At 42.8% G+C, this 23,187-nt stretch overlaps 1 protein-coding gene across 8 annotated transcripts in view; it reads left to right on the top strand.

The window, feature by feature from the left end:
- LOC101434737 (cytidine monophosphate-N-acetylneuraminic acid hydroxylase) overlaps window positions 1-23,187 on the top strand; it is a 144,371-nt gene that overhangs the window by 71,668 nt on the left and 49,516 nt on the right. For 6 of the 8 annotated variants that reach the window (XM_058285328.2, XM_058285327.2, XM_004462063.4 and 3 more), the window contains 2 exons: window positions 7,359-7,562; window positions 19,776-19,867. In XM_058285328.2, the coding sequence (XP_058141311.1) occupies window positions 7,359-7,562; window positions 19,776-19,867 (296 nt within the window). Of the gene's footprint in view, window positions 1-7,320; window positions 7,563-19,775; window positions 19,868-23,187 lie in introns of those variants that run through there. The other 2 variants (XM_071210998.1, XM_058285330.2) reach the window with 2 other exon arrangements.

Here is a 23,187-nt window from a genome sequence, read left to right as displayed (position 1 = left end):
CTGGGGAGTCAGGAAAGACTTCTGGGAGGAGATGACGACTGAAGAGACCTAAAGGATGAAGGGTGCTCAGTCTGTGAAGAAGGGCCAAGGACGCGTCCTCGGGGGACTGGTCCCAGGGAGGAGGCAGGCTGGTCTTTTGAGGAAGAGAAAGCAAGCCAGATGTTAGGAGGACGAATATAGAAAATGAGCTGGAGGAAGCGATGAGGGCCACTGTGTGTCACCTCCCGGGCTGTGGTGGGAATATTGCTCTTCCTCCTAAGAAAAAAGAGGGCCAACTCGATGCATTTTTTTGAGAGGTGAGAGAGGGTCAACAGGACAGGACCTTCTTGAAAGTTCCATGTTACGTGTACTCTTCTGGCTCTAGTGCAGAGAAAAAGTCAGTGTGGGGAGACCTGTTGGGGCTCTGGTGGTGGTCCAGAAGGGAGATGCCGTGGCTTTGACTAGGTGGTGGAGGAGGGTACAGAGATAGTCTGAAGAGGTCCAATGGGCAGAGTGTGAATTGGATGTCGGATAGTGAGAAAGAGGGAGTTGTCAAAGACAGCAAGGCTGTGAGGGACAGCTGAAGGTTTGGTGAGGGGCGAGGTGTACTGAGTTTGATTTGGGTCATGCTAACTTTCAAATGTCTTTAAGAGATCCAAATGGATGTGTGCAAAAGGCTCTTTGCTGTATGGAGATGGGTTCTGGGCTCAGTGTCTGTATGTGTATTTTTATTATATACATTAGATATTATTTCTCTCTACATTACATATTTGGGAGTCGTTTATGTTCAGGAAATAATTGAATCCAAGGGTATGGTTGAAATTCCTTAAGGAGAAAATGTCAGAAGGACAGGGTGTAGAAGTGAGCCCTGATCCAACATTTAATGACCAGGAAGTGGTAGAATGAATCTACAGAAGAAAGAGAAAGCCTGGCCAGAAAGGTCGGGAGAAAGCTAGCAAGGAGTTGGGTGTGGAGGAACAACAAAAAGTATGCCTGGCCGTAAAGGAGAAAAGAGAGAGGCTAGGTGGAGGGAATGTGGGGCTGAGAGGTATTTTTTTTTTTAATGGAGAAATCTGAACATTACCCTCCTCTTACTCTTTTTTTTTTCTTGTTGTTTTTGCTCATTGTTTGCACTTGTTGTCTGCTTGTTGTTGTTTTTTGTTCACTGTCTGTTTGTTTCTTTAAGAGGCACCAGGAACTGAACCCCAGCACTCAACTGCTTGAGCCACAAGCTCCCCCAAATTAAATATTTTAATAGTCAATATAATTCTGTATGATTCCATTGATATGACATTCTCGAAATGACAAAAGTATAAGGAGAGAGAACAGCTCAATGGTTGCCAGAGGGTAGGAACTACGGGTGTGTGACAGTGAACAGGTAGTTTCCCTGAGGGAGTTCCTGGTGGTGGTGAAAGATTTATGTCTCTTATTATAATGGTAGTTACACCAATCTACATGTGGAATAAAATACACACACACACACACAAGTGGATACACATACAAGCTGGCAAACTCAGAATAAAGCCGCATTCTGGTTAATATTGTTCCAGTGTCAGTTTCGTGATTTTGAAATTATAATGCAGTTAAATAAATTATATACTATTTGGGGAGGCTAGGCGAAGGGTACAGGGCACTCTGAACTGCTTTTGCAACTTCTTGTGAGACTAGAATTATTAAAAAATAAAAAGTTTAAAGAAAACCATTATTGTGGATTGAGATGAAAGGAAGAGGTGAAATTTACAATGGAAAGATGTCTTTGAGTGATTTCCTTTAGGATGTTGTCTTTCCAGCACACCTTAATTATTAAACTCATTCTTACTCCTACGTATTAGAAGGGAAGCCATTCTCTTGTTAAAGTCTAATCCTGTACTCCCAAGGTGCTGTTAGCAGAAGACACCGTCTAGGGCAGGGGTTCTTCACAAGAGCCCGTGAGCTTGAATTGAAATTCATAAAAACATTCTTGTGGGGACGTGCTGGTGCGGGTGTGATGTATTTATCAAATAATATACAGGCTTCGGAAGGGGTCAGTGGTTTTTCACCGGACTGATAAAGGTGTCCGTGGGACAAAATAGGTTAAGAGCTCTGGGCCAGGGGAAGTTCGCTGCCTTAACGTAACCTCTTCACGGAAGGACCCTCTATGTTTATTTTATGTTTGGCCCCAGAGGAGGGCTGTTTCCTCCTGAAAGGTCCAGCTTTATTTACAATGACACATCGGAACAAGGGAAGAGTGCCTGAACTTTGAAAAGGCATATTTAACCTAACAGTTTTCCCCACTGTTTTCATTGTGAAATATGACATGCGTACAGAAAGGTCCGTAAAAACAAACGAACCGATTACTAGATCATTACGAAGCAAACACCAGCCGCAACCAGGGCAAAAACAACATTACCAGCACCCCAGAAATCTCTCACATGTCGCTTTCTTTTCTTTAATGGCTTTTCTGATGTATTGTTTACATACCACAGAATTTACCCGATTTGAGTGTGCCAATCAAGGGTCTCCAGTACATTTACAGAGCTGTGAAGCTATCACCATAATCTGCTTTTAGATTCTTTCCATCACCCTACGAAGAAACCTGTGGCCATGAGAATGTCACTCCCCTGTGGCCATGAGAATGTCACTCCCCACTCCTCCCCCCATTCCCTGCCAACCACTAATCTATTTCCCGTCTCTCTGAATTTGTCCATGGGGAACAGATGTGGCACGAGTGGCTGAGTACCTGCTTCCCACACATGCGGGGGGGGGGGGGGGGGGGTGTTCCAGGTTCAGTCCCTGATGCCTCCTAAAAACAAAACAAAAAACAAACAAGCCAACAAATGAGGAAACCAATTCAGGGGAGCTGATGTGACTTAGTGATCAAGCACTGGCTTCCCACATACAAGGTCCCGGGTTTAACCCCCAGCCCAGTTCCTCAAAAAAACCCAAAACCAACAATAAACTTGCCCATTATGAATTTCATCGAAATGGAATCATACAACATGTGGTCTTTTGCATCTGGTTTCTTTTACTTAGGCACAGTTTTTTAACAGAGACGTTGCGGGTTTATGAAACAGTCATGCATAACATGCAGAATTACCACCACCACCTTGCATGGTGGAACATTTGTTACAAATTATGAAAGAACGTCATGAAAATATTATCACTAACTGTGGCCCATAGCATACACTTGGTGTATTTTTTCCAACCACCCCCCATCACTAACACTATGCACCCGTATTGGACATTCATTATACTTGATGAGCGAACACTCTCTTATTTGCACTTAACTGTTGCAGCAAAGCCAGGAGCTCTGAACCGTAGAAAGACCCAAATCTGGCACTCCAGAGAGGTGGAGGAACAGATTTATTATGCGCAGACCCAGAGGAGAATTAATTTCTAAATTCAGGGCCCCGTTTTTCAGTTTTCATAGGTTTATATAGGATTTCAGATGGGATCAGCATAACTTTTGCTCATTGGCTATCCCATTGTAGGTGAAATTTTGCAAGCAGTGGCGTTAGAGAGGCAAATGCAGCTGCAGGGTTGCAGGCTGATTTACAGAAGTGAGGAGGGCGGAATCACTCATTTGATATCTTCCTGCCAGGCCATGTTTTCACAGACTGATTTACAGAAACAGTGGGCAGGAGTTATTCACTTGATATTTTCCTGCAAGGCCGTGCCCTCATAGGCCGAGTCACAGAAGTGGGGGCAGGAGTGATTTGTTAGATAATTTTGCAAGGTTATGCTTTTTATTTCTCTGCATAACCACAGTTCATCTTCCATCACATGGTTCATTGTGTAATGGAGCTGCACGCCGTGGACATTCTCTCTGAAGTGCGCACTCAGTGGCTTTCACTTTCATCAAAGAATTGTGCTGTCATTGCCTCAACTTTAAATTGTTTTCCTTAGTTCAGCAGAAAAAAATTCCATACCCCCCTCATCATTGACCCTTAGCATTGATATAGCACCTTCTTTGACATTGATGCAAGAATATTACAATATTCCTGTTAACTATAGTCCAAAAGTACATTAATTATATTTTCCCTTGCATCACCATATTCTGACCACCTTGTAATAGTGACGTACATTTGTTCTAGTTCATAGAACATTCTTGTATTTGTACTGTTAACCACAATCCTCATCCACCAATGAGTTCTCTATGTTATTAGGCATAATTTTTTGAGGTTTATCAATAGTGCAGTGTGAATCAGTGCTTCATTCCTTTTTATTAATGAATAATATTCCATCGTGTGGATGCTCACATTTTATTTATCCATTTATCAATTGATGGACATTTTCCCCCCATTTTTTACTATTATAGATAAGCCAAATTAACATTTGTGTGCAAGTTTTTGTATGGACATATGTTTTAAGTTCTCTTCGGTAGATTTCTCAGAGTAGAATTGCTAGGTCATATGGTACCTCTATGTTAAAAAAATTTTTTTTTAAGATTTATTTTATTGACTTATTTCTCCCCCCACCCCACTGTATTGTTTGTGCTTACTATCTGCTCTCTGTTCATCTTCTTTTTTTCAGGAGGCACTGGGAATGAAACCCAGGATCTCCCATGTGGAAGGGAGACACCCAATCCCTAGATACACCTCTGCCCCTTGCTTATTGTGTCTCTCATTGTTTTCCTCACTGTGTCTCTTCATTGCATCATCTTGCTATCTGCTCATCTTCTTTAGGAAGCACTGGCAACCAAACCTGGAAACTGCTTGAGCCACATCCACTTCCCTCTTTAAAATTTTGAGTATCTGCCAAACTGTTTTCCAAAGTACTGCACAATTTCATGTTCCTACCAGCAATGTGTCATGGTTCCTGTTTCCTTATATCCTCACGAATACTTATTATCTGCCTTTTTAAAAAATCCTGTCCCCTGTGGCTTTCTTTTTGCCTGTGTCCACTCTCTGCGCATTCCTTCTCTGTGTCTGTATTTATTTATTTATCGCCCCCCCTTTGCGACTTGCTTGTTGTTTGTTCTGTGTCCATTTGCCTTGCGCTCTTTTGTTTTTTTGCTTGTCTCACTCTTTGTTGCATCACCTTGCCAAGCCAGCTCTCCATGGCACTTGCAGGCCAGTGGCACCCTGTGGCGCTTGCTGGCTGGTGGCACTCCGCAGCACCTGGGCTGGCGGCTCTCCGTAGCATGCGGGCAAGCCTGCCTTCACGAGGAGGCCCTGGGATGTGAACCCAGGGCCTCCCATATGGTAGACGGGAGCCCAACTGATTGAGCCACAGCTGCTTCCCCTGTCTTTTTTTTATCATAGCCATTTTAGTGGATGTGACCTGTTATCTCGTGATTTAGGTTAGCATTTCCCTAATGACTAACAATGTTAAGCATCTATTCATGTGCTTATTGGTCATTTGCATATCTTCTTTGGAGAAATGTCTATTCAAATACTTTGCTTATTTTTTAGAAATTGGGTTGTCTTTTTATTATTGTAAGAGTTCTTTATATATTCTTCAATGTTTTTTATTCTACTAACATATATGCAATGTAAAATTTCTCTTTTTAGCCACATTCAAATATATAATTCAATGCTGTTGATTATATTCATAATGTTGTGCTACCTTCACCACTTTTCAATTACCTAAACTTTTCCATCATCCCAAATAGAAACACTGTACAATGTAAGCCCCTATCCCAGCCCCTGGTAACCTATATTCTAGTTTCTGACTCTATGAATTTGCTTATTTTAATTATTTCTTCTCAGTGAAATCATACACTATTTGTCTTTTCATGTCAAGAGAATTGAAAATTTGAATTTAGTTTAAATATTTTGTTTATACCCAAACCAGAATTTATTATCATTTTATTTTCCTTGTTTTAATGGAAGCGAATGCATCAATAATATTTTTAAAAATCTACTTTTGGGAAAAAGTAACCACTTAAAAAAATAAACAAAAACACATATATGGGACACATCTTTTTCCTTCTACTTGAGTCTCCAATATGACTTTGCACAGAGTGGGAAAACAGCTAGTGTGTAGAATTGTTTGTTTCTAACACAGAACTTTTGCTAAGTGATTCATTCAATCATGTAAAACAAAATATTTGCAGATGTTTCCCTTTTACATTTTAGACTAATTATTCCAGGAATTATTTCAGTGCTTAATTGGGGTTGGGGCCAGATCTATGTACTCATAAGAACCAAGCTAGGAAAACATCATGAGGCTAAGAAGGCATTCATTCCTATCAAACACCTTTTAAATATACTTTTGAAAATATTTCAAGTCTATTGTGAACAAAAATACCAGGAATTTGGGATGGAAATAAGAATCTACTCTGAGGAAATAAGTCGTCATCTATTACGGGGCTATGCCTTTATGGGTAAAAATGGGACGTAGCTTTTTTGTTATTTACTACTCTAGTCTGTTTTTTTCCACAATTAATTTTATTTTCTGATTATGAAATTTCAGTACTTCTAAAAATGAAAGTGAAAACGTCCCCAATGTGCTTGGACCCAATAAATTTTAAGTTAAGATATGGGGAGAATTTTAACCGTTTTTGGTTTGGAGTAGAAAGTAAGACATTCGCCCTGATGGTGATACACCATAAAAAAAAATTGGATATGGCAAAATGATCTTCCATTAAGATTCAGAGTTGCATCTTAGAAACAGGTGTTTAGAAGTCGGGGTTTAAGAAGCAATAACCTCTGTGGTTTCCTTGAGAAAATATGAAAGACCACGATGCTTCTTACTCTGCTGCTGGAGCTTTTTAAACTGACTCGAGCCGAGTGGGGTGGGAGGGGAATGTCCTTAAGCAGACATCGTGACAGCCCGTCTGCCAGGTGGTGGGGAGGGAACACCGGAGAAGCCCAGGCTGCCTGGCTAGGGTTCAGCTTTCTGCAGAAGGGATGGGCTCTCCTGGGGCATCTGGCAAACCTATCCAGGAGGGGCTGGACTTGACTTGTAGTTGATTCTTAAAGGGTGATGGTGTCAGGTGAAAAGAGCACTGAGCTTCAGGCAGGGGTCCAGGTGCAAAGGCCCTGGGGTCAGTTGGGAGAGCAGCGTGGGTTCTTGAAACCAAAGGTAGTAACGGGTTTCAAAAAGAAACGTGGTGGGGGAGGAAACAAAATCAACGGAAACAATCGTGAACCGGGGCCCACATCCTCTCTGGGCAGATAACCTTTGGTAGACCCAAAGGCAAGGAAAGTTGGACGAGCAACTGCCATGCTCTGGAAATACACTGGGAGAGGAGCCTGGGGACTATGAGCAGGGAAGTGAGACGGGCAGGGATGCTGAAGCAAAACGGAACCGTCAGCAAGCAGGAGGTCCTTCTAAATGGGAGGAAGTGTGCCTGGGTGCCGCCCATCCTGGGCACTTGGAGGGAGGGCCTTGCAAAGTACCTCTTGAAACCGCACATGATTAATCTTTCTCCTCGAAATGCCTGCCTTGCATAGCGCTGAACAAACTGCTGTGGTCCTGCTCTGCCTGTCTGCTGGGGAAGTGGCCGATCTCCAGGAAGGCATCAATTTTTTCCGAAATAAGAGCACCGGCAAAGACTTCATCTTGTACAAGAACAAAAGCCACCTGAGGGCGTGCAAGAATATGTGCAAGCACCAAGGAGGCCTGTTCATCAAAGACATCGAAGATCTAGACGGAAGGTACCAAGAGTCCTTTGCTTTGCTTTCTCCCCGGTGAGCCTTGTTGCACTTGGACGTAGGACACGGAAGTGAAGCCCGACAGGTGCTCTTCCCGTAGCAATTTTCACGAGGGCTCGTTTAGGGCATCTTTCTGGTCTCAAAATTTCATGACCTTTTCTTACTCTTCCCCTCTTGGTTAAAATACTCTTAAGCTCACATTTATCCCAAGCTTGATGAACAGTAAAACTCCCAAGGTTCCGGTGTCTGTCTGGGTGTTTGCAGGTGCACGGGGAGGGCAGGAGCTACTACTGGTTTTGTCTCCCAAGCCCTGAGCCTGCCCTCAGTTCCTTTCCCTCTTTCCAGAAGTGCGTGTTTGTGGAGGAGAGGCACTTCTCCAGACCGTGGTAGGTGGCAGCTGGTAGTTCCCTGGCAGGCTAGTGGTGATCAAAAAGACAAAAACAGCAGGTCTCCTGCCTTCAGAGTGACTCCCCCAGCATTTCCTGGACGAGCCGGAGCTGCTATCTCCCTGTGCCCTCTGTCCCTCTGTCAATAGATAACACTGCACGCAGATCACCTCCCCACAGCTGCTGAGTAGGGGAGCAACACGGAATAGGCGCTTCTGGTTGGCTTTCCTTCCAACGCCTGCCACAGAGCGTGCGCTGCCCGTCAGAGTCGGGGGCAGTGCCCGGGTGGACGCTTTATCCACCTGATCGGCCAGGCTTTTCCCATTTCACTTCGGCCTAACCTGACCGTGCAGTTTTAGTCATTCAGGTCTTAGGATTTTTTCCTTCCGTCGTGATGGCAATTTTATTTCTCAGGTGATTTGTGGGCAGTGTAGTGCTAGAGCACTCGGAGGGAGCTGGGTAATCATGCAAGAGTTCCTTCCTGTAAATGCTGTAAATGTCATTCACCCGGGTCTAGAAGGTTCTCAACTCTGCACACAGATTTGCATCTCTGGATATTTACTCTCAGGGCCCAGCTCCACATCTAATTAGATTTTTAAATGCCGGCGGCCGTGGCACCTGTAGCTTCCTTGACAACTCAGGTTTGCCAGACTTAGAAAGTAAACTTCAGGCCACTCAGTTAGATTTGAATTTCAGGGACACAGTTGTGGGGGGAGGTGTCCATGTCCCAAATATTGCATGCGGGCAGCTCTAAGAGAACCTCTAGGTCACTTGCTGACAGCCCCATCCTGATGTCCCTCCATCCTCTCAGTGGATTCAAGTCGGGGAAGCGTAACTGGTCAACTTCTGCCACCGCCCAAAGAGAGGGAGGTTTTCTCTTCTAAATGTTGCCGTTTTGAGACTGGTTTCCTCTCTTTCATCTCCCTAGTGTGTGCTTTCATGCAGCAGGCACTCGGCCAGCCGTTTGAGGGAAGTGTAGTGCTTGGTCGTTGGAGCAGAAGCTCCTCGAGGAACCCTGGCTCGACCACTTACCAGCTCAGTAAACTGGGGCTAATTTCTTAAACTTTCTAGATCTCAGTCTTCTCATCTGTAAAATGGGGCTCATACTACTGCCCACTTAGTAGACTTGTTGAGAGGATTAAGTTGATTTCAAACACATAAAACACTTGAAAGAATGCCTGGCATGAGGTGAGCACTCAACAAATGGCAATTACTTTTACTACAATGATGCCCCATCTTCTCGTGTAGCTTAGGTACAGATGGGTTGTTTACAGGAACTGAGATTGTTCTTGGGTCTAGCCGACTCATTTTAACATTGTGATAGTTTTACCACAGACGGGCTTCTCCTTATTCCAAAGCCTTGCTGGTAAGCAGTCAGTTTCGCCCTGTTCAGTTGACAGGCTAACCTGGCGGTAGTACTCTCTTGGTTCTGGGAATGAGGAACCAGGTTCTCCCAGCTTTATTCCCAGATCCATCACACCAAGCCAAGCATTTGTGTGTTGAAACTTCATCCCCAGAGTCACACACTACGCCTCCCCCTCCCCACCCCTGCCCTCTTCAGATTCCCTTGCTGCTTCTTGGCTCTGTAGCCATTCACCTGAAGAAGCTCTTCCTTCCCAGATACAGCCAAGAACAATGAACGACCTGTTCCACCCCATCTGCCGTAGTCATTTTGCTCCTTAGCACATAAGGAAAGTCAGCAAGTATGATAAGCTGTGGTTCTAATTTTTTCTGTCTAATGATTTTTACAGCCTTTCCTTTCTGCCCAGCTGTCACCTCCCTCCTTTTTGCCTGCCACCCCTGAGCGCATGACCCTGCCCCAGTTTCCCTTTCATGGCCCAACGATGGTCAGAGCTTTCTGTCTTAAATTTTTTGACATGTTGTGGGCTGCTCATCTATACGAAAGGAGGCGTCATAGAAGAATCTCCACAGACTGACGTGTGCAATATGTTTTTTGCTTTATAACTAGAAAGGAACATTTTAAAAATCTGGATATAATGAAGCTAGGAAAAATCAGCTTATTTACTTGTATGTTTTTTTTTTTAATATTTATTTATTATTATTATTATTTTTTAATTACATTAAAAAAATATATATGAGGTCCCATTCAACCCTACCGCCCCCGCCCCCCACTCCCCCCACAGCAACACTCTCTCCCATCATCGTGATACATCCATTGCACCTGGTAAGTTCATCTCTGAGCATCACTGCACCCCATAGTCAATGGTCCACATCATAGCCCAGACTCTCTCACGTTCCATCCAGTGGGCCCTGGGGGGATCTACAGTGTCCCGTAATTGTCCGTGAAGCACTATCCAGGACAACTCCACGTCCTGAAAACGCCTCCACATCTCATCTCTTCCTCCCGTTCCCCACACCCAGTAGCCCCCATGGCTACCGTTCCCACACCCATTCCACATTTTCTCTGTGGACATTGGATTGGTTGTGTCCATTGCACATCTATGTCAAGTGAGGGCTTAGATTCCACATGGGTACTGGATGCACTCTTCCCGCTTCTAGTTGTAGACACTCTAGGCTCCATGTTGTGATGGTTGACCTTCTTCAACTCCATGTTAGCTGAGTGGAGTAAGTCCAATAAGTCAAAGTGTAGGAGCTGAAGTCTGTTGAGGCTCTGGGCCTGGGTGTCATATTATCAGTCCAGAGATTCAAATCCCCTACATATATCTTAAACCCAGCACCAACTACAATTCCAATAAAGTAGCATGCAAGTCTTGTGAAAAGAGATCCCCTCTGAGTCCATTTCCATCACGCAGAAACACCAGCTCCAAAGAAGGGCCATCTGTCATGGCAGTGAACCCCTTCTGCCATGACCATAGAACCCGTGGGTCTCTTTATCCCTCAAAAGAACCAATACCTGGGGTTGTATCTACCTTATCTGTCTCTTAGACTCTGTTCAGTTGTACATAGGGGTATTCCTTCTGACAACCTCCAGACTCTGTTTTAGAGACTCACAGCCTTATAATCTCATTTCTCCTTTCCATTTCCCCCTTACATTAGGTCAAACCGCTTCCCAAAGTCATGTTATTATATGTAGATAGGTATATTCTGCTGTTCCACATTGAATCTTTAATTCAAGGTCATTTTCTAGTTGCTTCTTCAGCTGGTATGTGGTAGTGATCCCTCGGTGCCAGGGAGGCTCATCCCCGGGTGTCGTGTCCCACGCTGGGGGGAATGCATCACATCTACACGCTGAGTTTGGCTGTGAGAGTGGCCACATTTGAGTAACATGAAGGCTGTCAGGAGGAAACCCCCAGGCACAATGCTACTCTAGGCCTTGTTCTTATTGCAGGTGCATAGGCTCAAAAGTGTAGCCATTAGTATCAAGAGCCCACTGTTGGGCCCTCCTTCCTTCCTGGTTCTTGCTGTTGCACCTGGAGGATTGCCGCTGCTCTCCCAGGGCCCACAACAGTGACCCCCCCGGCCAGGAGCCCAGTACCCCCCCAGCTGTTGTTTTTAATTGTTTCCACTATGAGTATATATAGACATTACCATATACCCTGGGCATATGCCCTGTATAACTCCCTGTCAACCATATATATCCTGTCAATAACATCCCATATCAGTATTCCTCCGCTGCCATTGTTGAACCACTCTGTGATCCAAAACTTCCCGTAAAGTGAATCCCAACATAATGTCAGCTTCAGAAGAGTCTTAGATCACCAAAATTCATATATACAATATACAGTATTTCCCCAGATCCACCATAAAACCTTTTCCCTTCCACAGCAATAATCTTTTAACTTATTCATATCATATTTCCTGAAACTGATGTACAGATTCCGAAACTATAGTTTTCAAACAAAGTAACATTTGTGCTTACTATGTGGTCCATACTTTAGGTTGTACAGTTTTCTAAATTTTTTAGTTATCCTATGTTTTGTCTTATGGTTTTCATTATTAGTCTGTCGTCCCCTATATGTTTTTGGTGTAATATTAGCTGTTTTATATTCATCCTCGTGTACTCTCACATAACTCCTCTTTTGCCCCCTTATTTACCTTTGTTCCATCCATTGCACGTCCATTTTCCCCTCCCCTTAGGGCCCACAACGCCTGCCAATCTAATGCCCTGGGAGCCATCCTTTCTCACGAGAGATACAGTTCTCTCTATTCGACGGCATTAGTCTTCCCCAGGATATGGGTCCACCCCACCCAATGGTAGAACCCACCTTGGCAAAATGAGCCTTCAGCTATTCCCTCCGGAGTCCTCCCGCATCAGACCATACCCCCTGAGCGTCCTAACCAGGTAACCCTCCTACTTATACTTTGATACGTTTTACTCAACATTTAGTTCTCAATGAACTTCTGGCACTCTCCCATGTTTGTATGTTGCCCCTCCCTCCCACCTATTTCTTGGACCATATTACCCCTCTTCCCATCCCCAGCCCCCCTCAAACCCAGAAAACCCCACCCGAAGGTAACCCCTTGCCCCCATTTTGTCCCTTCTTTGTGCTCATACTTACCCCCACCTCATCACAGATTCCACCCCTACAGACATTAACTCACATCCTTCCTCCACCCCCCGATTTCCAGTAAGCCACTTTTCCAGACTCTAGCTCTCTGAGGCAGTTAACTTATTTCATATCATTGAGATCATATAGAATTTGTCCTTCAATGCCTGGGTTGCTTCACTCAACATAAGATTCTCAAGGTTCATCCATGTTATCACGTGCGATTGTAGTGTATTGGTTCTTACAGCTGAGTAGTATTCCATTGTGTGTATATACCACATTTTATTGATCCACTCATCTGTTGATGGACTTTTGGATTGATTCCAACTTTTGGCGATGGTGAACAATGCTGCTATGAACATTGGTGTACATATATCGGTTTGTGTCCTTGTTTTTAGATCTGATGGGTATATACCCAGCAGTGGTATTGCTGGGTCATATGGCAAATCTATGGATAATTTTTTGAGAAACTGCCAAACTGTCCTCCAGAATGGTTGGATCCTTCTGCATTCCCACCAGCAATGGATGAGTGTTCCCCTTTCTTCACATCCTCTCCAGCATTTGTATTCTACTGTTTTTTTCATGGCTGCCAATCTTATGGGAGTAAGATGGTATCTCATTGTAGTTTTGATTTGCATTTCCCTGATAGCTAGGGATTTGGAGCATTTTTTCATGTGCTTTTTAGCCATTTGTATTTCTTCTTTGGAGAAGTGTCTGTTTAAATCTTTTTCCCATTTTTTAAATGGGTTGTTTATCTTTTTGTTTTCGAGATCTATGAGTTCTTTATATATGCCAGTTATAAGTCTCTTATCAGATATATGGTTGCCAAATATTTTCTCCCATTGTGTGGGTTCCCTTTTTACTTTCTTGACAAACTCCTTTGAGGTGCAGAAGGCTTTAATTTTGAGGTAGTCCCATTTATCTATTTGTTCTTTTGCTGCTCGTGCTTTTGGTGTGATATTCATGAAGCCATTTCCTATTACAAGGTCCTGTAGATGTTTCCCTACACTGCTTTCTAAGGTCTTTATGGTCTTGGCTCTTATATTTAGGTCTTTGATCCATCTTGAGTTGATCTTTGTATAAGGTGTGAGATGGTAATCCTCTTTCATTCTTCTACATATAGCTATCCAGTTCTCCAGGCACCATTTGTTGAATAGGCCATTCTCTCCCAGTTGAGAGGGTTTGGTGGCTTTATCGAATATTATATGGCTATATACATGAGGTTCTATATCTGAACTTTCAATTCGATTCCATTGGTCTGTGTGTCTCTCCTTATGCCAGTACCATGCTGTTTTCACTACTGTAGCTTTGTAGTATGTTTTGAAGTCAGGAAGTGTGATTCCTCCTATTTCGTTTTTTTTTTTCAATATGTCTTTGGCTATTCGGGGCCTCTTTTTATTCCAAATAAATTTCATAGTTAGTTTTTCTAGTTCCTTAAAGAAGGCTGTGTTGATTTTTATTGGGGTTGCATTGAATGTGTAGATCAGTTTTGGTAGGATAGACATCTTAATAATATTCAGTCTTCCTATCCATGAACAGGGAATATTCTTCCATTTATTTAGGTCTTCTTTGATTTCCTTGAACAATCTTGTATAGTTCTCGATGTATAAGTTTTTTACCTCTTTAGTTAAATTTATTCCTAAGTATTTGATTTTTTTATTTACTATTGTGAATGGTATTTGTTTCTTGATTTCCTCCTGATCTTGCTCATTATTGGTGTATAGAAATGCTACTGATTTTTGCGCATTGATCTTATAACCTGCGACTTTGCTAAACTCATTTATGAGTTCTAGGAGTTTTGTTGTAGATCTCTCAGGGTTTTCTATATATAGGATCATGTCATCTGCAAATAATGAAATTTTGACTTCTTCCCTTCCAATTTGAATGCCTTTTATATCTGGTTCTTGTCTCAGTGCTCGAGCCAGTACTTCCAAGACAATGTTAAATAGGAGCGGAGACAATGGGCATCCTTGTCTTGTTCCTGATTTTAGAGGGAAGGATTTCAGGATTTCGCCATTGTAAACAACATTGGCTTTAGGTTTTTCATATATACTCTTTATCAAGTTCAAAAAGTTTCCTTGTATTCCGATCTTTTGGAGTGTTTTTATCAGGAAGGGGTGCTGTATTTTGTCAAATGCCTTTTCTGCATCTATAGATATAATCATGTGGTTTTTTTCTCTCAATCTGTTTATATGGTGTATTACATTGATTGATTTTCTTATGTTGAACCATCCTTGCATACCTGGAATAAATTCCACTTGGTCATGGTGTATGATTCGTTTAATGTGTTGTTGAATACGATTAGCAAGTATTTTGTTAAGTATTTTTGCGTCTAGGTTCATTAGAGAAATTGGTCTGTAATTTTCCTTTCTTGTGGTGTCTTTGTTTGGCTTTGGTACTAGGGTAATGTTGGCATCATAGAAGGAATTAGGCAGTGTTCCTTCTGTTTCGATTTTTTGGAATAGTTTCAACAGGATTGGTGTTAGTTCTTTCCGGAATGTTTTGTAGAATTCACCTGTGAAGCCATCTGGCCCTGGGCTCTTCTTATTTGGGAGATTTTTAATGACTGATTCTATCTCTTTGCTTGTGATTGGTTTGTTAAGATCATCAATTTCTTCTTTCGTCAGTATGGGCTGCTTATGTATTTCTAGGAATTTGTCCATTTCCTCTAAATTGTCATTTTTGTTGGAATATAGTTTTTCAAAGTATCCTCTTATGATAGTCTTTATTTCTGTGGGGTCAGTGGTGATTTCACCTTTCTCATTTCTTATTTTGTGTATTTGCATATTTTCTCTTTTTTTCTTTGTTAGTCTCGCTAAAGGTTTGTCAATTTTGTTGATCTTCTCAAAAAACCAGCTCTTGGTCTTGTTTATTTTTTCAAGTGCTTTCTTATTTTCTATTTCATTTAGTTCTGCTCTTATCTTTGTTATTTCCTTCCTTCTTCTTCCTGTTGGGTTACTTTGTTGTTGTTTTTCTAATTCCTTCAAATGTGCAGTTAATTCTTCAATTTCTGCTCTTTCTTCTTTTTTGATATATGAATTTATGGCTATAAATTTCCCTCTCAGTACCGCTTTTGCTGCATCCCATAAATTTTGGTATGTTGTGTTATCATTATCATTTGTTTCAAGGTAGTCATTGATTTCTTTTGAGATTTCCTCTTTGACCCACTGTTTTTCTAAGAGTGTGCTGTTTAATTTCCAAATTGTCGTGTGAAGTCTGGGTCTCTGTCCCTTGCAAGTTTCCAGCTTGACTCCACTGTGGTCAGAGATATTGTTTTGTATGATTTCGATCTTTCTGAATTCATTAAGCCTTTCTTTGTGGCCTAGCATATGGTCAATCTTGGAGAATGTTCCATGTGCGTTTGAGAAAAATGTATATCCTGCTGTGTTTGGGTGTAATGATCTATATATGTCTATCAGATCCAGCTCTTCTAATATACTGTTCAAATGTTTTGTTTCTTTAGTGATTCTCTTTTGAGATGTTCTGTCCAGAGTTGATAGTGGTGTATTAAAATCCCCCACTATAATTGTAGATGCATCTATTCTTTCACTTAGTTTTTCCAGCGTTTGCCTCACATATTTAGAGGCGCCCTTGTTAGGAGCATAAATATTTATGATTGTTCGATCTTCTTGACAAATTGTCCCTTTCACTAAAATATAGTATCCTTCTTTGTCTCTCACAATTGTTTCGCATTTAAAGTCTATTTTGTCTGATATTAATATAGCTACTCCTGCCTTTTTTTGGTTGTTGTTTGCTTGTATGATTGTTTTCCAGCCATTCACTTTCAACCTCCATGAGTCTCTGGGTCTAAGATGTGTCTCTTGTAGGCAGCATATAGATGGGTCGTATTTCCTTATCCAGTGTCCCAGTCTGAATCTTTTGATAGGTGAGTTTAATCCGTTGACATTCAGTGTTATTACATTTAGAGAGTTATTTATGGTAGCCATATTTTGGTTGGATTTGTGTTTGTTATATTTTGTTTGTATTATTTTATTTTCCCCTTCTATTTTTGTCTTTCTTGTTGCTTTTACACTCTCCTTCATCTCTGACTGTCCTGTTTTTTCCTTTCTTACTGCAGAATTCCCTTAAGAATTTCTTGAAGGGGAGGTTTCTTGTTGATATACTCTTTCAGTTTCTGTTTATCTGTGAATATTTTGAACTCTCCATCATTTTTGAATGCTAGTTTAGCTGGATAGAGTATTCTTGGTTGGAAATTTTTTTCCTTTAGTACCTTGACTATATCATACCACTGCCTTCTTGCCTCCATCGTTTCAGATGAGAAATCAGCACTTAATCTTATGGAGTTTCCCTTGTATGTGATGGTTTTCTTTTCTCTTGCTGCTTTTAGAATTTTTTCTTTGTCTTGAGCATTGGATAATTTGACAAGTATATGTCTTGGGGTGGGCCTGTTGGGGTTTATGACCAGTGGAGTGCGCTGTGCTTCTTGGATATGTACATCTGTCTCTTTCAGTAGATTTGGGAAGTTTTCATTCATTATTTCCTGCAACACTCCTTCTGACCCCTTTCCCTTCTCTTCTCCTTCTGGAATGCCTATAATACGTATGTTTGAGCGTTTTGCGTTATCATTCAGGTCCCTAAGTCCTATCTGGATTTTTTCTACCTTTTTATTGACCACTTCTACTATCTGTTTGATTTCCAGTGCACTGTCTTCCACATCACTAATTCTCTGCTCTGCCTCTTCTAGTCTGCTGATATTTGCTGCAAGTGTATTTTTGATTTCTTGAATTGTGGTGTTCATTTCCATCATATCTGTTATTTTTCTGCGCATGTCTGCAATCTCCCCTCCGAGTGTTGTCTTCACGCTGTTAACCTCTTTCATTACTTCATCAAATTTGTCGGTGATAAATGTTCTGAGATCTTTCATTGCTTGTGCGAAGTCCTGCCCCCCTTCCTGATTTTCAGTTTGTTGATTGGATTCAGCCATGTTTTCCTGATTACTGGTTTGGTTTGTAGATTTTTGTTGCTGTCTTGTCAACATTTTTTCTTGACGGGTTTAATCAGTTCCTTAGCTTCTTTGTCTAGTCTTGGAGATTAATTAGCTGTTGTTTTTGCGTAAGTGTTATATCTTCTCTTTGTCACTTTGTTCTTCATATTCCAATTTCTTATTGCTAGTTAAGCTCACTTTAAAGGAAAGTATTAGTGCTGGGGAAAGTCAATTGTGTAAGGAAGGAAAAAGTGTGAAGTAGTATTGGTGATATATGTTTACAAAGCAACAATATGAGTTCTGGGAGGATGGAGGTTAGATCATGTAAATTGTGTAGAGTTATAGTAGTAGGAAAGTACCTATAATGAGGTAGACGACTGAATATGGGAGGAATGTGGTACATACTAAGAGGCTATTGTTTTCGTGAGAGAGGGAAAGAGAAAAGAAAGGTAATAGTTCCAGGGACGAATACCAGATGGAAAACTAAACAAAGGTATTAGAAATTAAGAGTTAGACACTTTGTGGATCAAAGAAAGGGAGATGGAATATAGGAGAGATAGCAGATGGTGGAGGATAACAAGTTGTAGGGGAAAGGGGATAGTGTAGATAGGCTAAGTCTATTCACAGAGAAATGAGGCAGTGGAGGGTGAGGAAACCCAGCAAATGTGAGGTATTTCCTGTAGGACCTATTGTATTGTTAAGGTAAAATAGTATAAGAAGAATATTGGGGATAAGAAAGAGAGGATTGAAAAAAAAAGAACAACAACAACAACAAAAATAAAAAAATAAAAATAATAAAAAAAATAAAAAAAACCAAAGAACAGAAACCCCGCCGCCAGGCTCGGCTGGGCTCAGCTGGGCTCCGGTCCCCTGCCCGCCGCCCGCCGCGGCTCGGCTGGGCTCGGCTGGGCTCGGCCGGGCTCGGCTTTCCCGCCCGCCGCCTGGCGCGGCGCAGCGCGGCTCGGCTCTCCCGCTCGCGGCGCGGCGCGGCTGGGCTCGGCCGAGCTCAGCTGGGCCCCGCCCCCCCGCCTGCCGGGGCTCAGCCGGGGTCGGCCGGACTCGGCTACCCTGGCCGCCGCCCGCCGGGGCTCCGCGCGGTGCTAGCTGCCTCGGCTCCGCCTACCCAAGGAGGGAATCCTCCACACGTAGCTGGGATCTCCGTGTATATTTCACAGATGGATCCTCTCTGTTACCTTCCCTCCAAATCGATGTCCAGACACCTCCGGACCAGGAAAAATCCCGAAACAGCCGGTCCCAAAGAGTCTCCGATGCCTCCCAGCCGATTCCCCCCAGGAGCTAGTAACCGGGAAGTTCACTCAGCCGCCATCTTGCCTCCCCCTCCTGAAAAGTCCCAATTTATATCTTATAGACCAGTCCTTTCCGTTACCTTCCCACCAAATCGATGTCCAGACACTTCCTGCCCTGAAAAAATCCTGAAAAAGCCTGGTCCCGGAGAACCTCCAGCGGTGCCCAGCTGCCTCTTCCCAGGAGAGACGGCAGGCAAGCTCACTCAGCCACCATCTTGCCGGAAGTCCCCTACTTGTATGTTAAAGGAGCAATTTTTAGTGCAAAAAAAATCTGATGTTTGATTAGAGACATATTCTTCCACATTTCTTTGTTTGTAAAAAATTTTAACTAGAAAAAGTCTCCCTGGAAGCACTACAAAAATAAGGTGAAGAAGCAGAAACTTATATATCTCCTCCAATCCCTAGATCCTTTCTTCAAAGATCTTGGTAAGAAATGGGGGGAGAATTACTTAGCACCCTGCTTCATCACTCTCTGATTCTCACTCTGAAAGAGGGTTGCCAAATTTAGGAAATAAAAATACAGGATAGTCAGTTAAATTTGAATTACAGAAAAACAACAAGTCATTTTTTCACTATGTCTCAAATACTGTGTGGGACAAACTTAAATTAAAAATTTAAGTGGGCAATCTGTACTTAAGCTGACAACCCTGCACTGAAATCTTAAACTATAAGGAACTCTTTTTTCTTTGAAAAATGAGAGTTCAATCTAATGCTTTACTAGGGGGCCAAGGGCTATACAGTGATTTTAAATCATAGACATGTATTTACTACTACATTCTTCCCTTGCCTTGGCCCCAGTTGGATCTCATGTAGCTTAACTTTCATAAAAGAGCCATCCCTGAAGACTGGTCAATTCTGTTGGCTTTGTTGATGTCTAAGATGTGTCATTTTGAGACGTGGAATTAATCTTCATTTTTTAACCACTTCCTACTGATGATTAGTGTTTATCTCCTTAGATTTTTAACTTTTAGCTATCAACAGTTTTCCTTTCATGTACTTTGTATCCAAGCAATGAATTTCATCTCATCACAAAATAACGACTTTAAGCCTAATTGAGATTAAGTTTTACCTCCACCATTTCATAAACTTAAGGACAATTTTTCATGCAGGTCCGTTAAATGCACAAAGCACAACTGGAAGTTGGATGTGAGCACCATGACGTATGTCAATCCTCCAGGAAGCTTCTGTCAAGATGAGCTGGGTAAGTATCGCATATTGATAAGCACATTCTACAGTGACCGTTATTGGAGTCCTTCTTATTAACCTGTTTCCAAACTCACGTCAAGCTTTGGATACATTGTGATTTTAAACTGTGGGCATAAGGTCTTTTAAAAATAATTAACACTGAAAATTCTAAATAGAGAATTTCTCCAAAAGATCCTTTCATTCATTCATTCAGCACATGTTTCTTGAGACCATGTGTAAACATTGTGCTGGGAGTTATTAGGAGATACAAACATGGACTCCACTAGAGTCCTTAACTGAAGTGAGATGACACTGACATGCAGTGGTGGCTGAGACAAACTGGTGACCATCTAAGATCAGGTATGGCATGAGAGGTTTCTTAAGGTACATGCAGCGCACCATAGAATAATGGCCATGGAGGTTTTATCTGTGGAGACGCACAGCAGATATGTTCATGTGAATGCACCTCTCAACAACTATGATGAACCTTTCAGTTTTGGCTGGGAAATAAAGTATAAAGGAATTCAAATTATATAGCTCTTCCTGGCATAGGCAGGAAGCTAGAGTTTATGTTTGATTCTCAGTATGCTGGCTCTACTGGCTCCATCCTACTCAAGAAAGCCTGTAGAAATTTGAGTGAAAGGTGCTTGGTCATAGGGGCAAACTTGTCTCTTCTAATTTATTCAAACAGCATTCTATCCATAGAAAAAGTTATGTGACAATCGTTGAAACTGACAAATAAACAAAACAACATCAATAAAAACAGATTTGGTCTGATCAGAAGGCTCACAGGAGGCTTCATGCCAAAGATGGCATTGTGTTAGGCCTTGAAAGAAGGGCAGAATTTCAACAGACCGAAGGGTGTTTCAGGTAGGGCGACCTTAGCACGTCTGGGGCCCAGTGCAAGGTTTGTTGGCGGAAGTATGTGGCATGAGCCTCCAAGTAATAGACAAGGAGGCTGCAAAGGTGCTTTGCAGGGAGGGGCGTGAACGCTAGTGTAAGAATTAAGACCAAGTTCAGAATCTCATGAAGCATGTGCCAGAAGTCGTAATACGTATTCTGGGTAGATTATTTCACTCCACCCTCACGGTGACCCTACAACGTGGACAAGGGGAGTCAGTAAGGAGCAGGCACTTTCTCACCACCGTTTTTATCACCCCACTTAGCCCTGCACCTGCACAGTCGTCCCTCCCTCCTGTTTCAGTGGATGAACTGTCCCTGCTCCTAAGGCCAACCTGGCCCTCATGCACTGCACCCCATCGTCTCACCCTCCTCAAGGGCTTCATTCCCCCAATTATCCCTCCCTCCTGTATCACCAATTTCACCCTTGCCCACTGGCATGCACGCCCACGAGCATGCACGCCCACTAGCATGCACGCCCACGAGCAAGCACACACAGATGTTCCAGTGTTCATAAAGCCCTGATCAGATCCCAGACCCCACTTTCTCTTACTCTTGAAACAGGTGTCTGTTCTCAGTGTCTTTGCTCCTTCTCCTCCTGTTCTCTCTCCTTCGCTCTAGTTGATTCCTCTCCCCCCACTGTGATGGTCCCTGTCCCAGTCCCAGTGATCCCCACATTGCTAAGTTCTGTCACTCTTTCATTGTCATCTCACTCAAGCTCTCACCAGCACACGGCCCAGTGGTCCACTGGTCCCTCTTTATTTTTTTTTAAGATTTATTTATTTATTTTTCTCCCTTCCCGCCCCCCCCACCCCGGTTGTCTGTTCTCTGTGTCTGTTTGCTGCGTCTTCTTTGTCTGCCTCTGTTGTGAGCGGCACGGCAGGGAAATCTGTGTCTCTTTTTCTTACGTCATCTTCTTCTGTCAGCTCTCCGTGTGTGCGGCACCATTCCCGGGCAGGCTGCACTTTCTTTCGTGCTTCACGGCTCTCCTTACGGGGTGTACTCCTTGCGTGTGGGGCTCCCCTCCGTGGGAGACACCCCTGCATGGCACAGCACTCCTTGCGCGCATCAGCACTGCGCACGGGCCAGCTCCACACGGGTCAAGGAGGTCCCGGGTTTGGACCGCAGACCTCCCATGTGGTAGACGGAAGCCCTAACTGCTGGGCCAAGTCCGCCGCCCACTGTTCCCTCTCGATGGTCTTTCTTCTCTGTGCTTCTGGGAAGCCATTCACTCGGTTTTAGTTTCCTGTTTGCTGCCATCACAAAATTACCACAAACTTAGTAGCTTAAAACAGCACAAATCTTTTATTCTACAGTCTGGCAGGTCAGAAGTGAGCATAGGTCTCCCTGGCTAAAACCAAGGTGCCATCAAGGCTGTGTTACTTCTGGAGGCCCTGAGGGAGAATGTGTTTCCTTGCCTTTTCCATCTTCTAGAGGCCCCTACATTCCTTGACCATCTTCAGAACCAACAACATTGTATCTTCCATTGTCAAATTACCCTCTCATTCTCTGCTGCTTCCTTCTTCCACTTTAAAGACTATGGGCCAGCCTTGATAATCCCAGAAAGTCTCTTTATTCTAAAGTCACCTGATGAGCAACCATAATTTCACCTGCAAACATAATTCCCCTTTGCCGTGCAGCGTAACGCAACCGCAGACACCAGGCTTGGGATATGGACATCTTGGGAGCCAGGGTTGTCTACCACTTGGTCCTAACTTTTATTCCTACCATGCTAACCACTTTTTCTCAGTTTTCTCCACTGAACTCTTGAATGTTGGGATGTCCCTGGATTCAATCCAGCTCTTTATGCCTATTCCCTAAGTGATAGCATCTAATCCCACAGCTTTAAACACTATATTTACATAGATGACTACAAAAACTTTATCGTCAGCTTTGACCTCATCCCTGAACTCTAGACTCTGATATCTAACTACCTACTCAATATTTCAAAATGGATTTCTAACAATCATGGCAAATATTACACTAAAACAGAACTCAACACCCACCCTGTGGCATCCTTTTGACAGCCTTCCCCAACTCACCACAACCGCTCAATGGAACAAGCCCCAGACCTGGGAATCACCCTTGAGTCTTCTCTTTCCTAGCCTCCCAACCCCAATAAATCCTGTGCCTTACGCCAAAATACATTCTGAATCCCTCCACTTCTTTCTATCTCCACTGCCCCCATCCAAGTTCACGACACGTGACCTCCCTTCTATGATCCGTTCTACTTCCAGCACTGAGTCTGATCTTTTTTTTTTCAAATACTCAAATCATTTCCCATCATTCCCCTCCTTCACAAAACCCTCCAGTGGCCCCCTATCACACATAGGAAGGGGTATATCTTTTGTCTCAGAAATTTCATATCCAAGACCATATCCTAAGGATTATACTACCTTTACATTTCTTGGAGGCTCAGGTTATTGTTAGCAGGGG

The sequence above is a fragment of the Dasypus novemcinctus genome, chromosome 22 (genome assembly GCF_030445035.2).
Source record: "Dasypus novemcinctus isolate mDasNov1 chromosome 22, mDasNov1.1.hap2, whole genome shotgun sequence".
Taxonomy (NCBI): Eukaryota; Metazoa; Chordata; class Mammalia; order Cingulata; family Dasypodidae; genus Dasypus; species Dasypus novemcinctus.
Note: the sequence above shows the minus strand (reverse complement) of the source record. Positions and strands in the feature narration are given on the sequence as shown.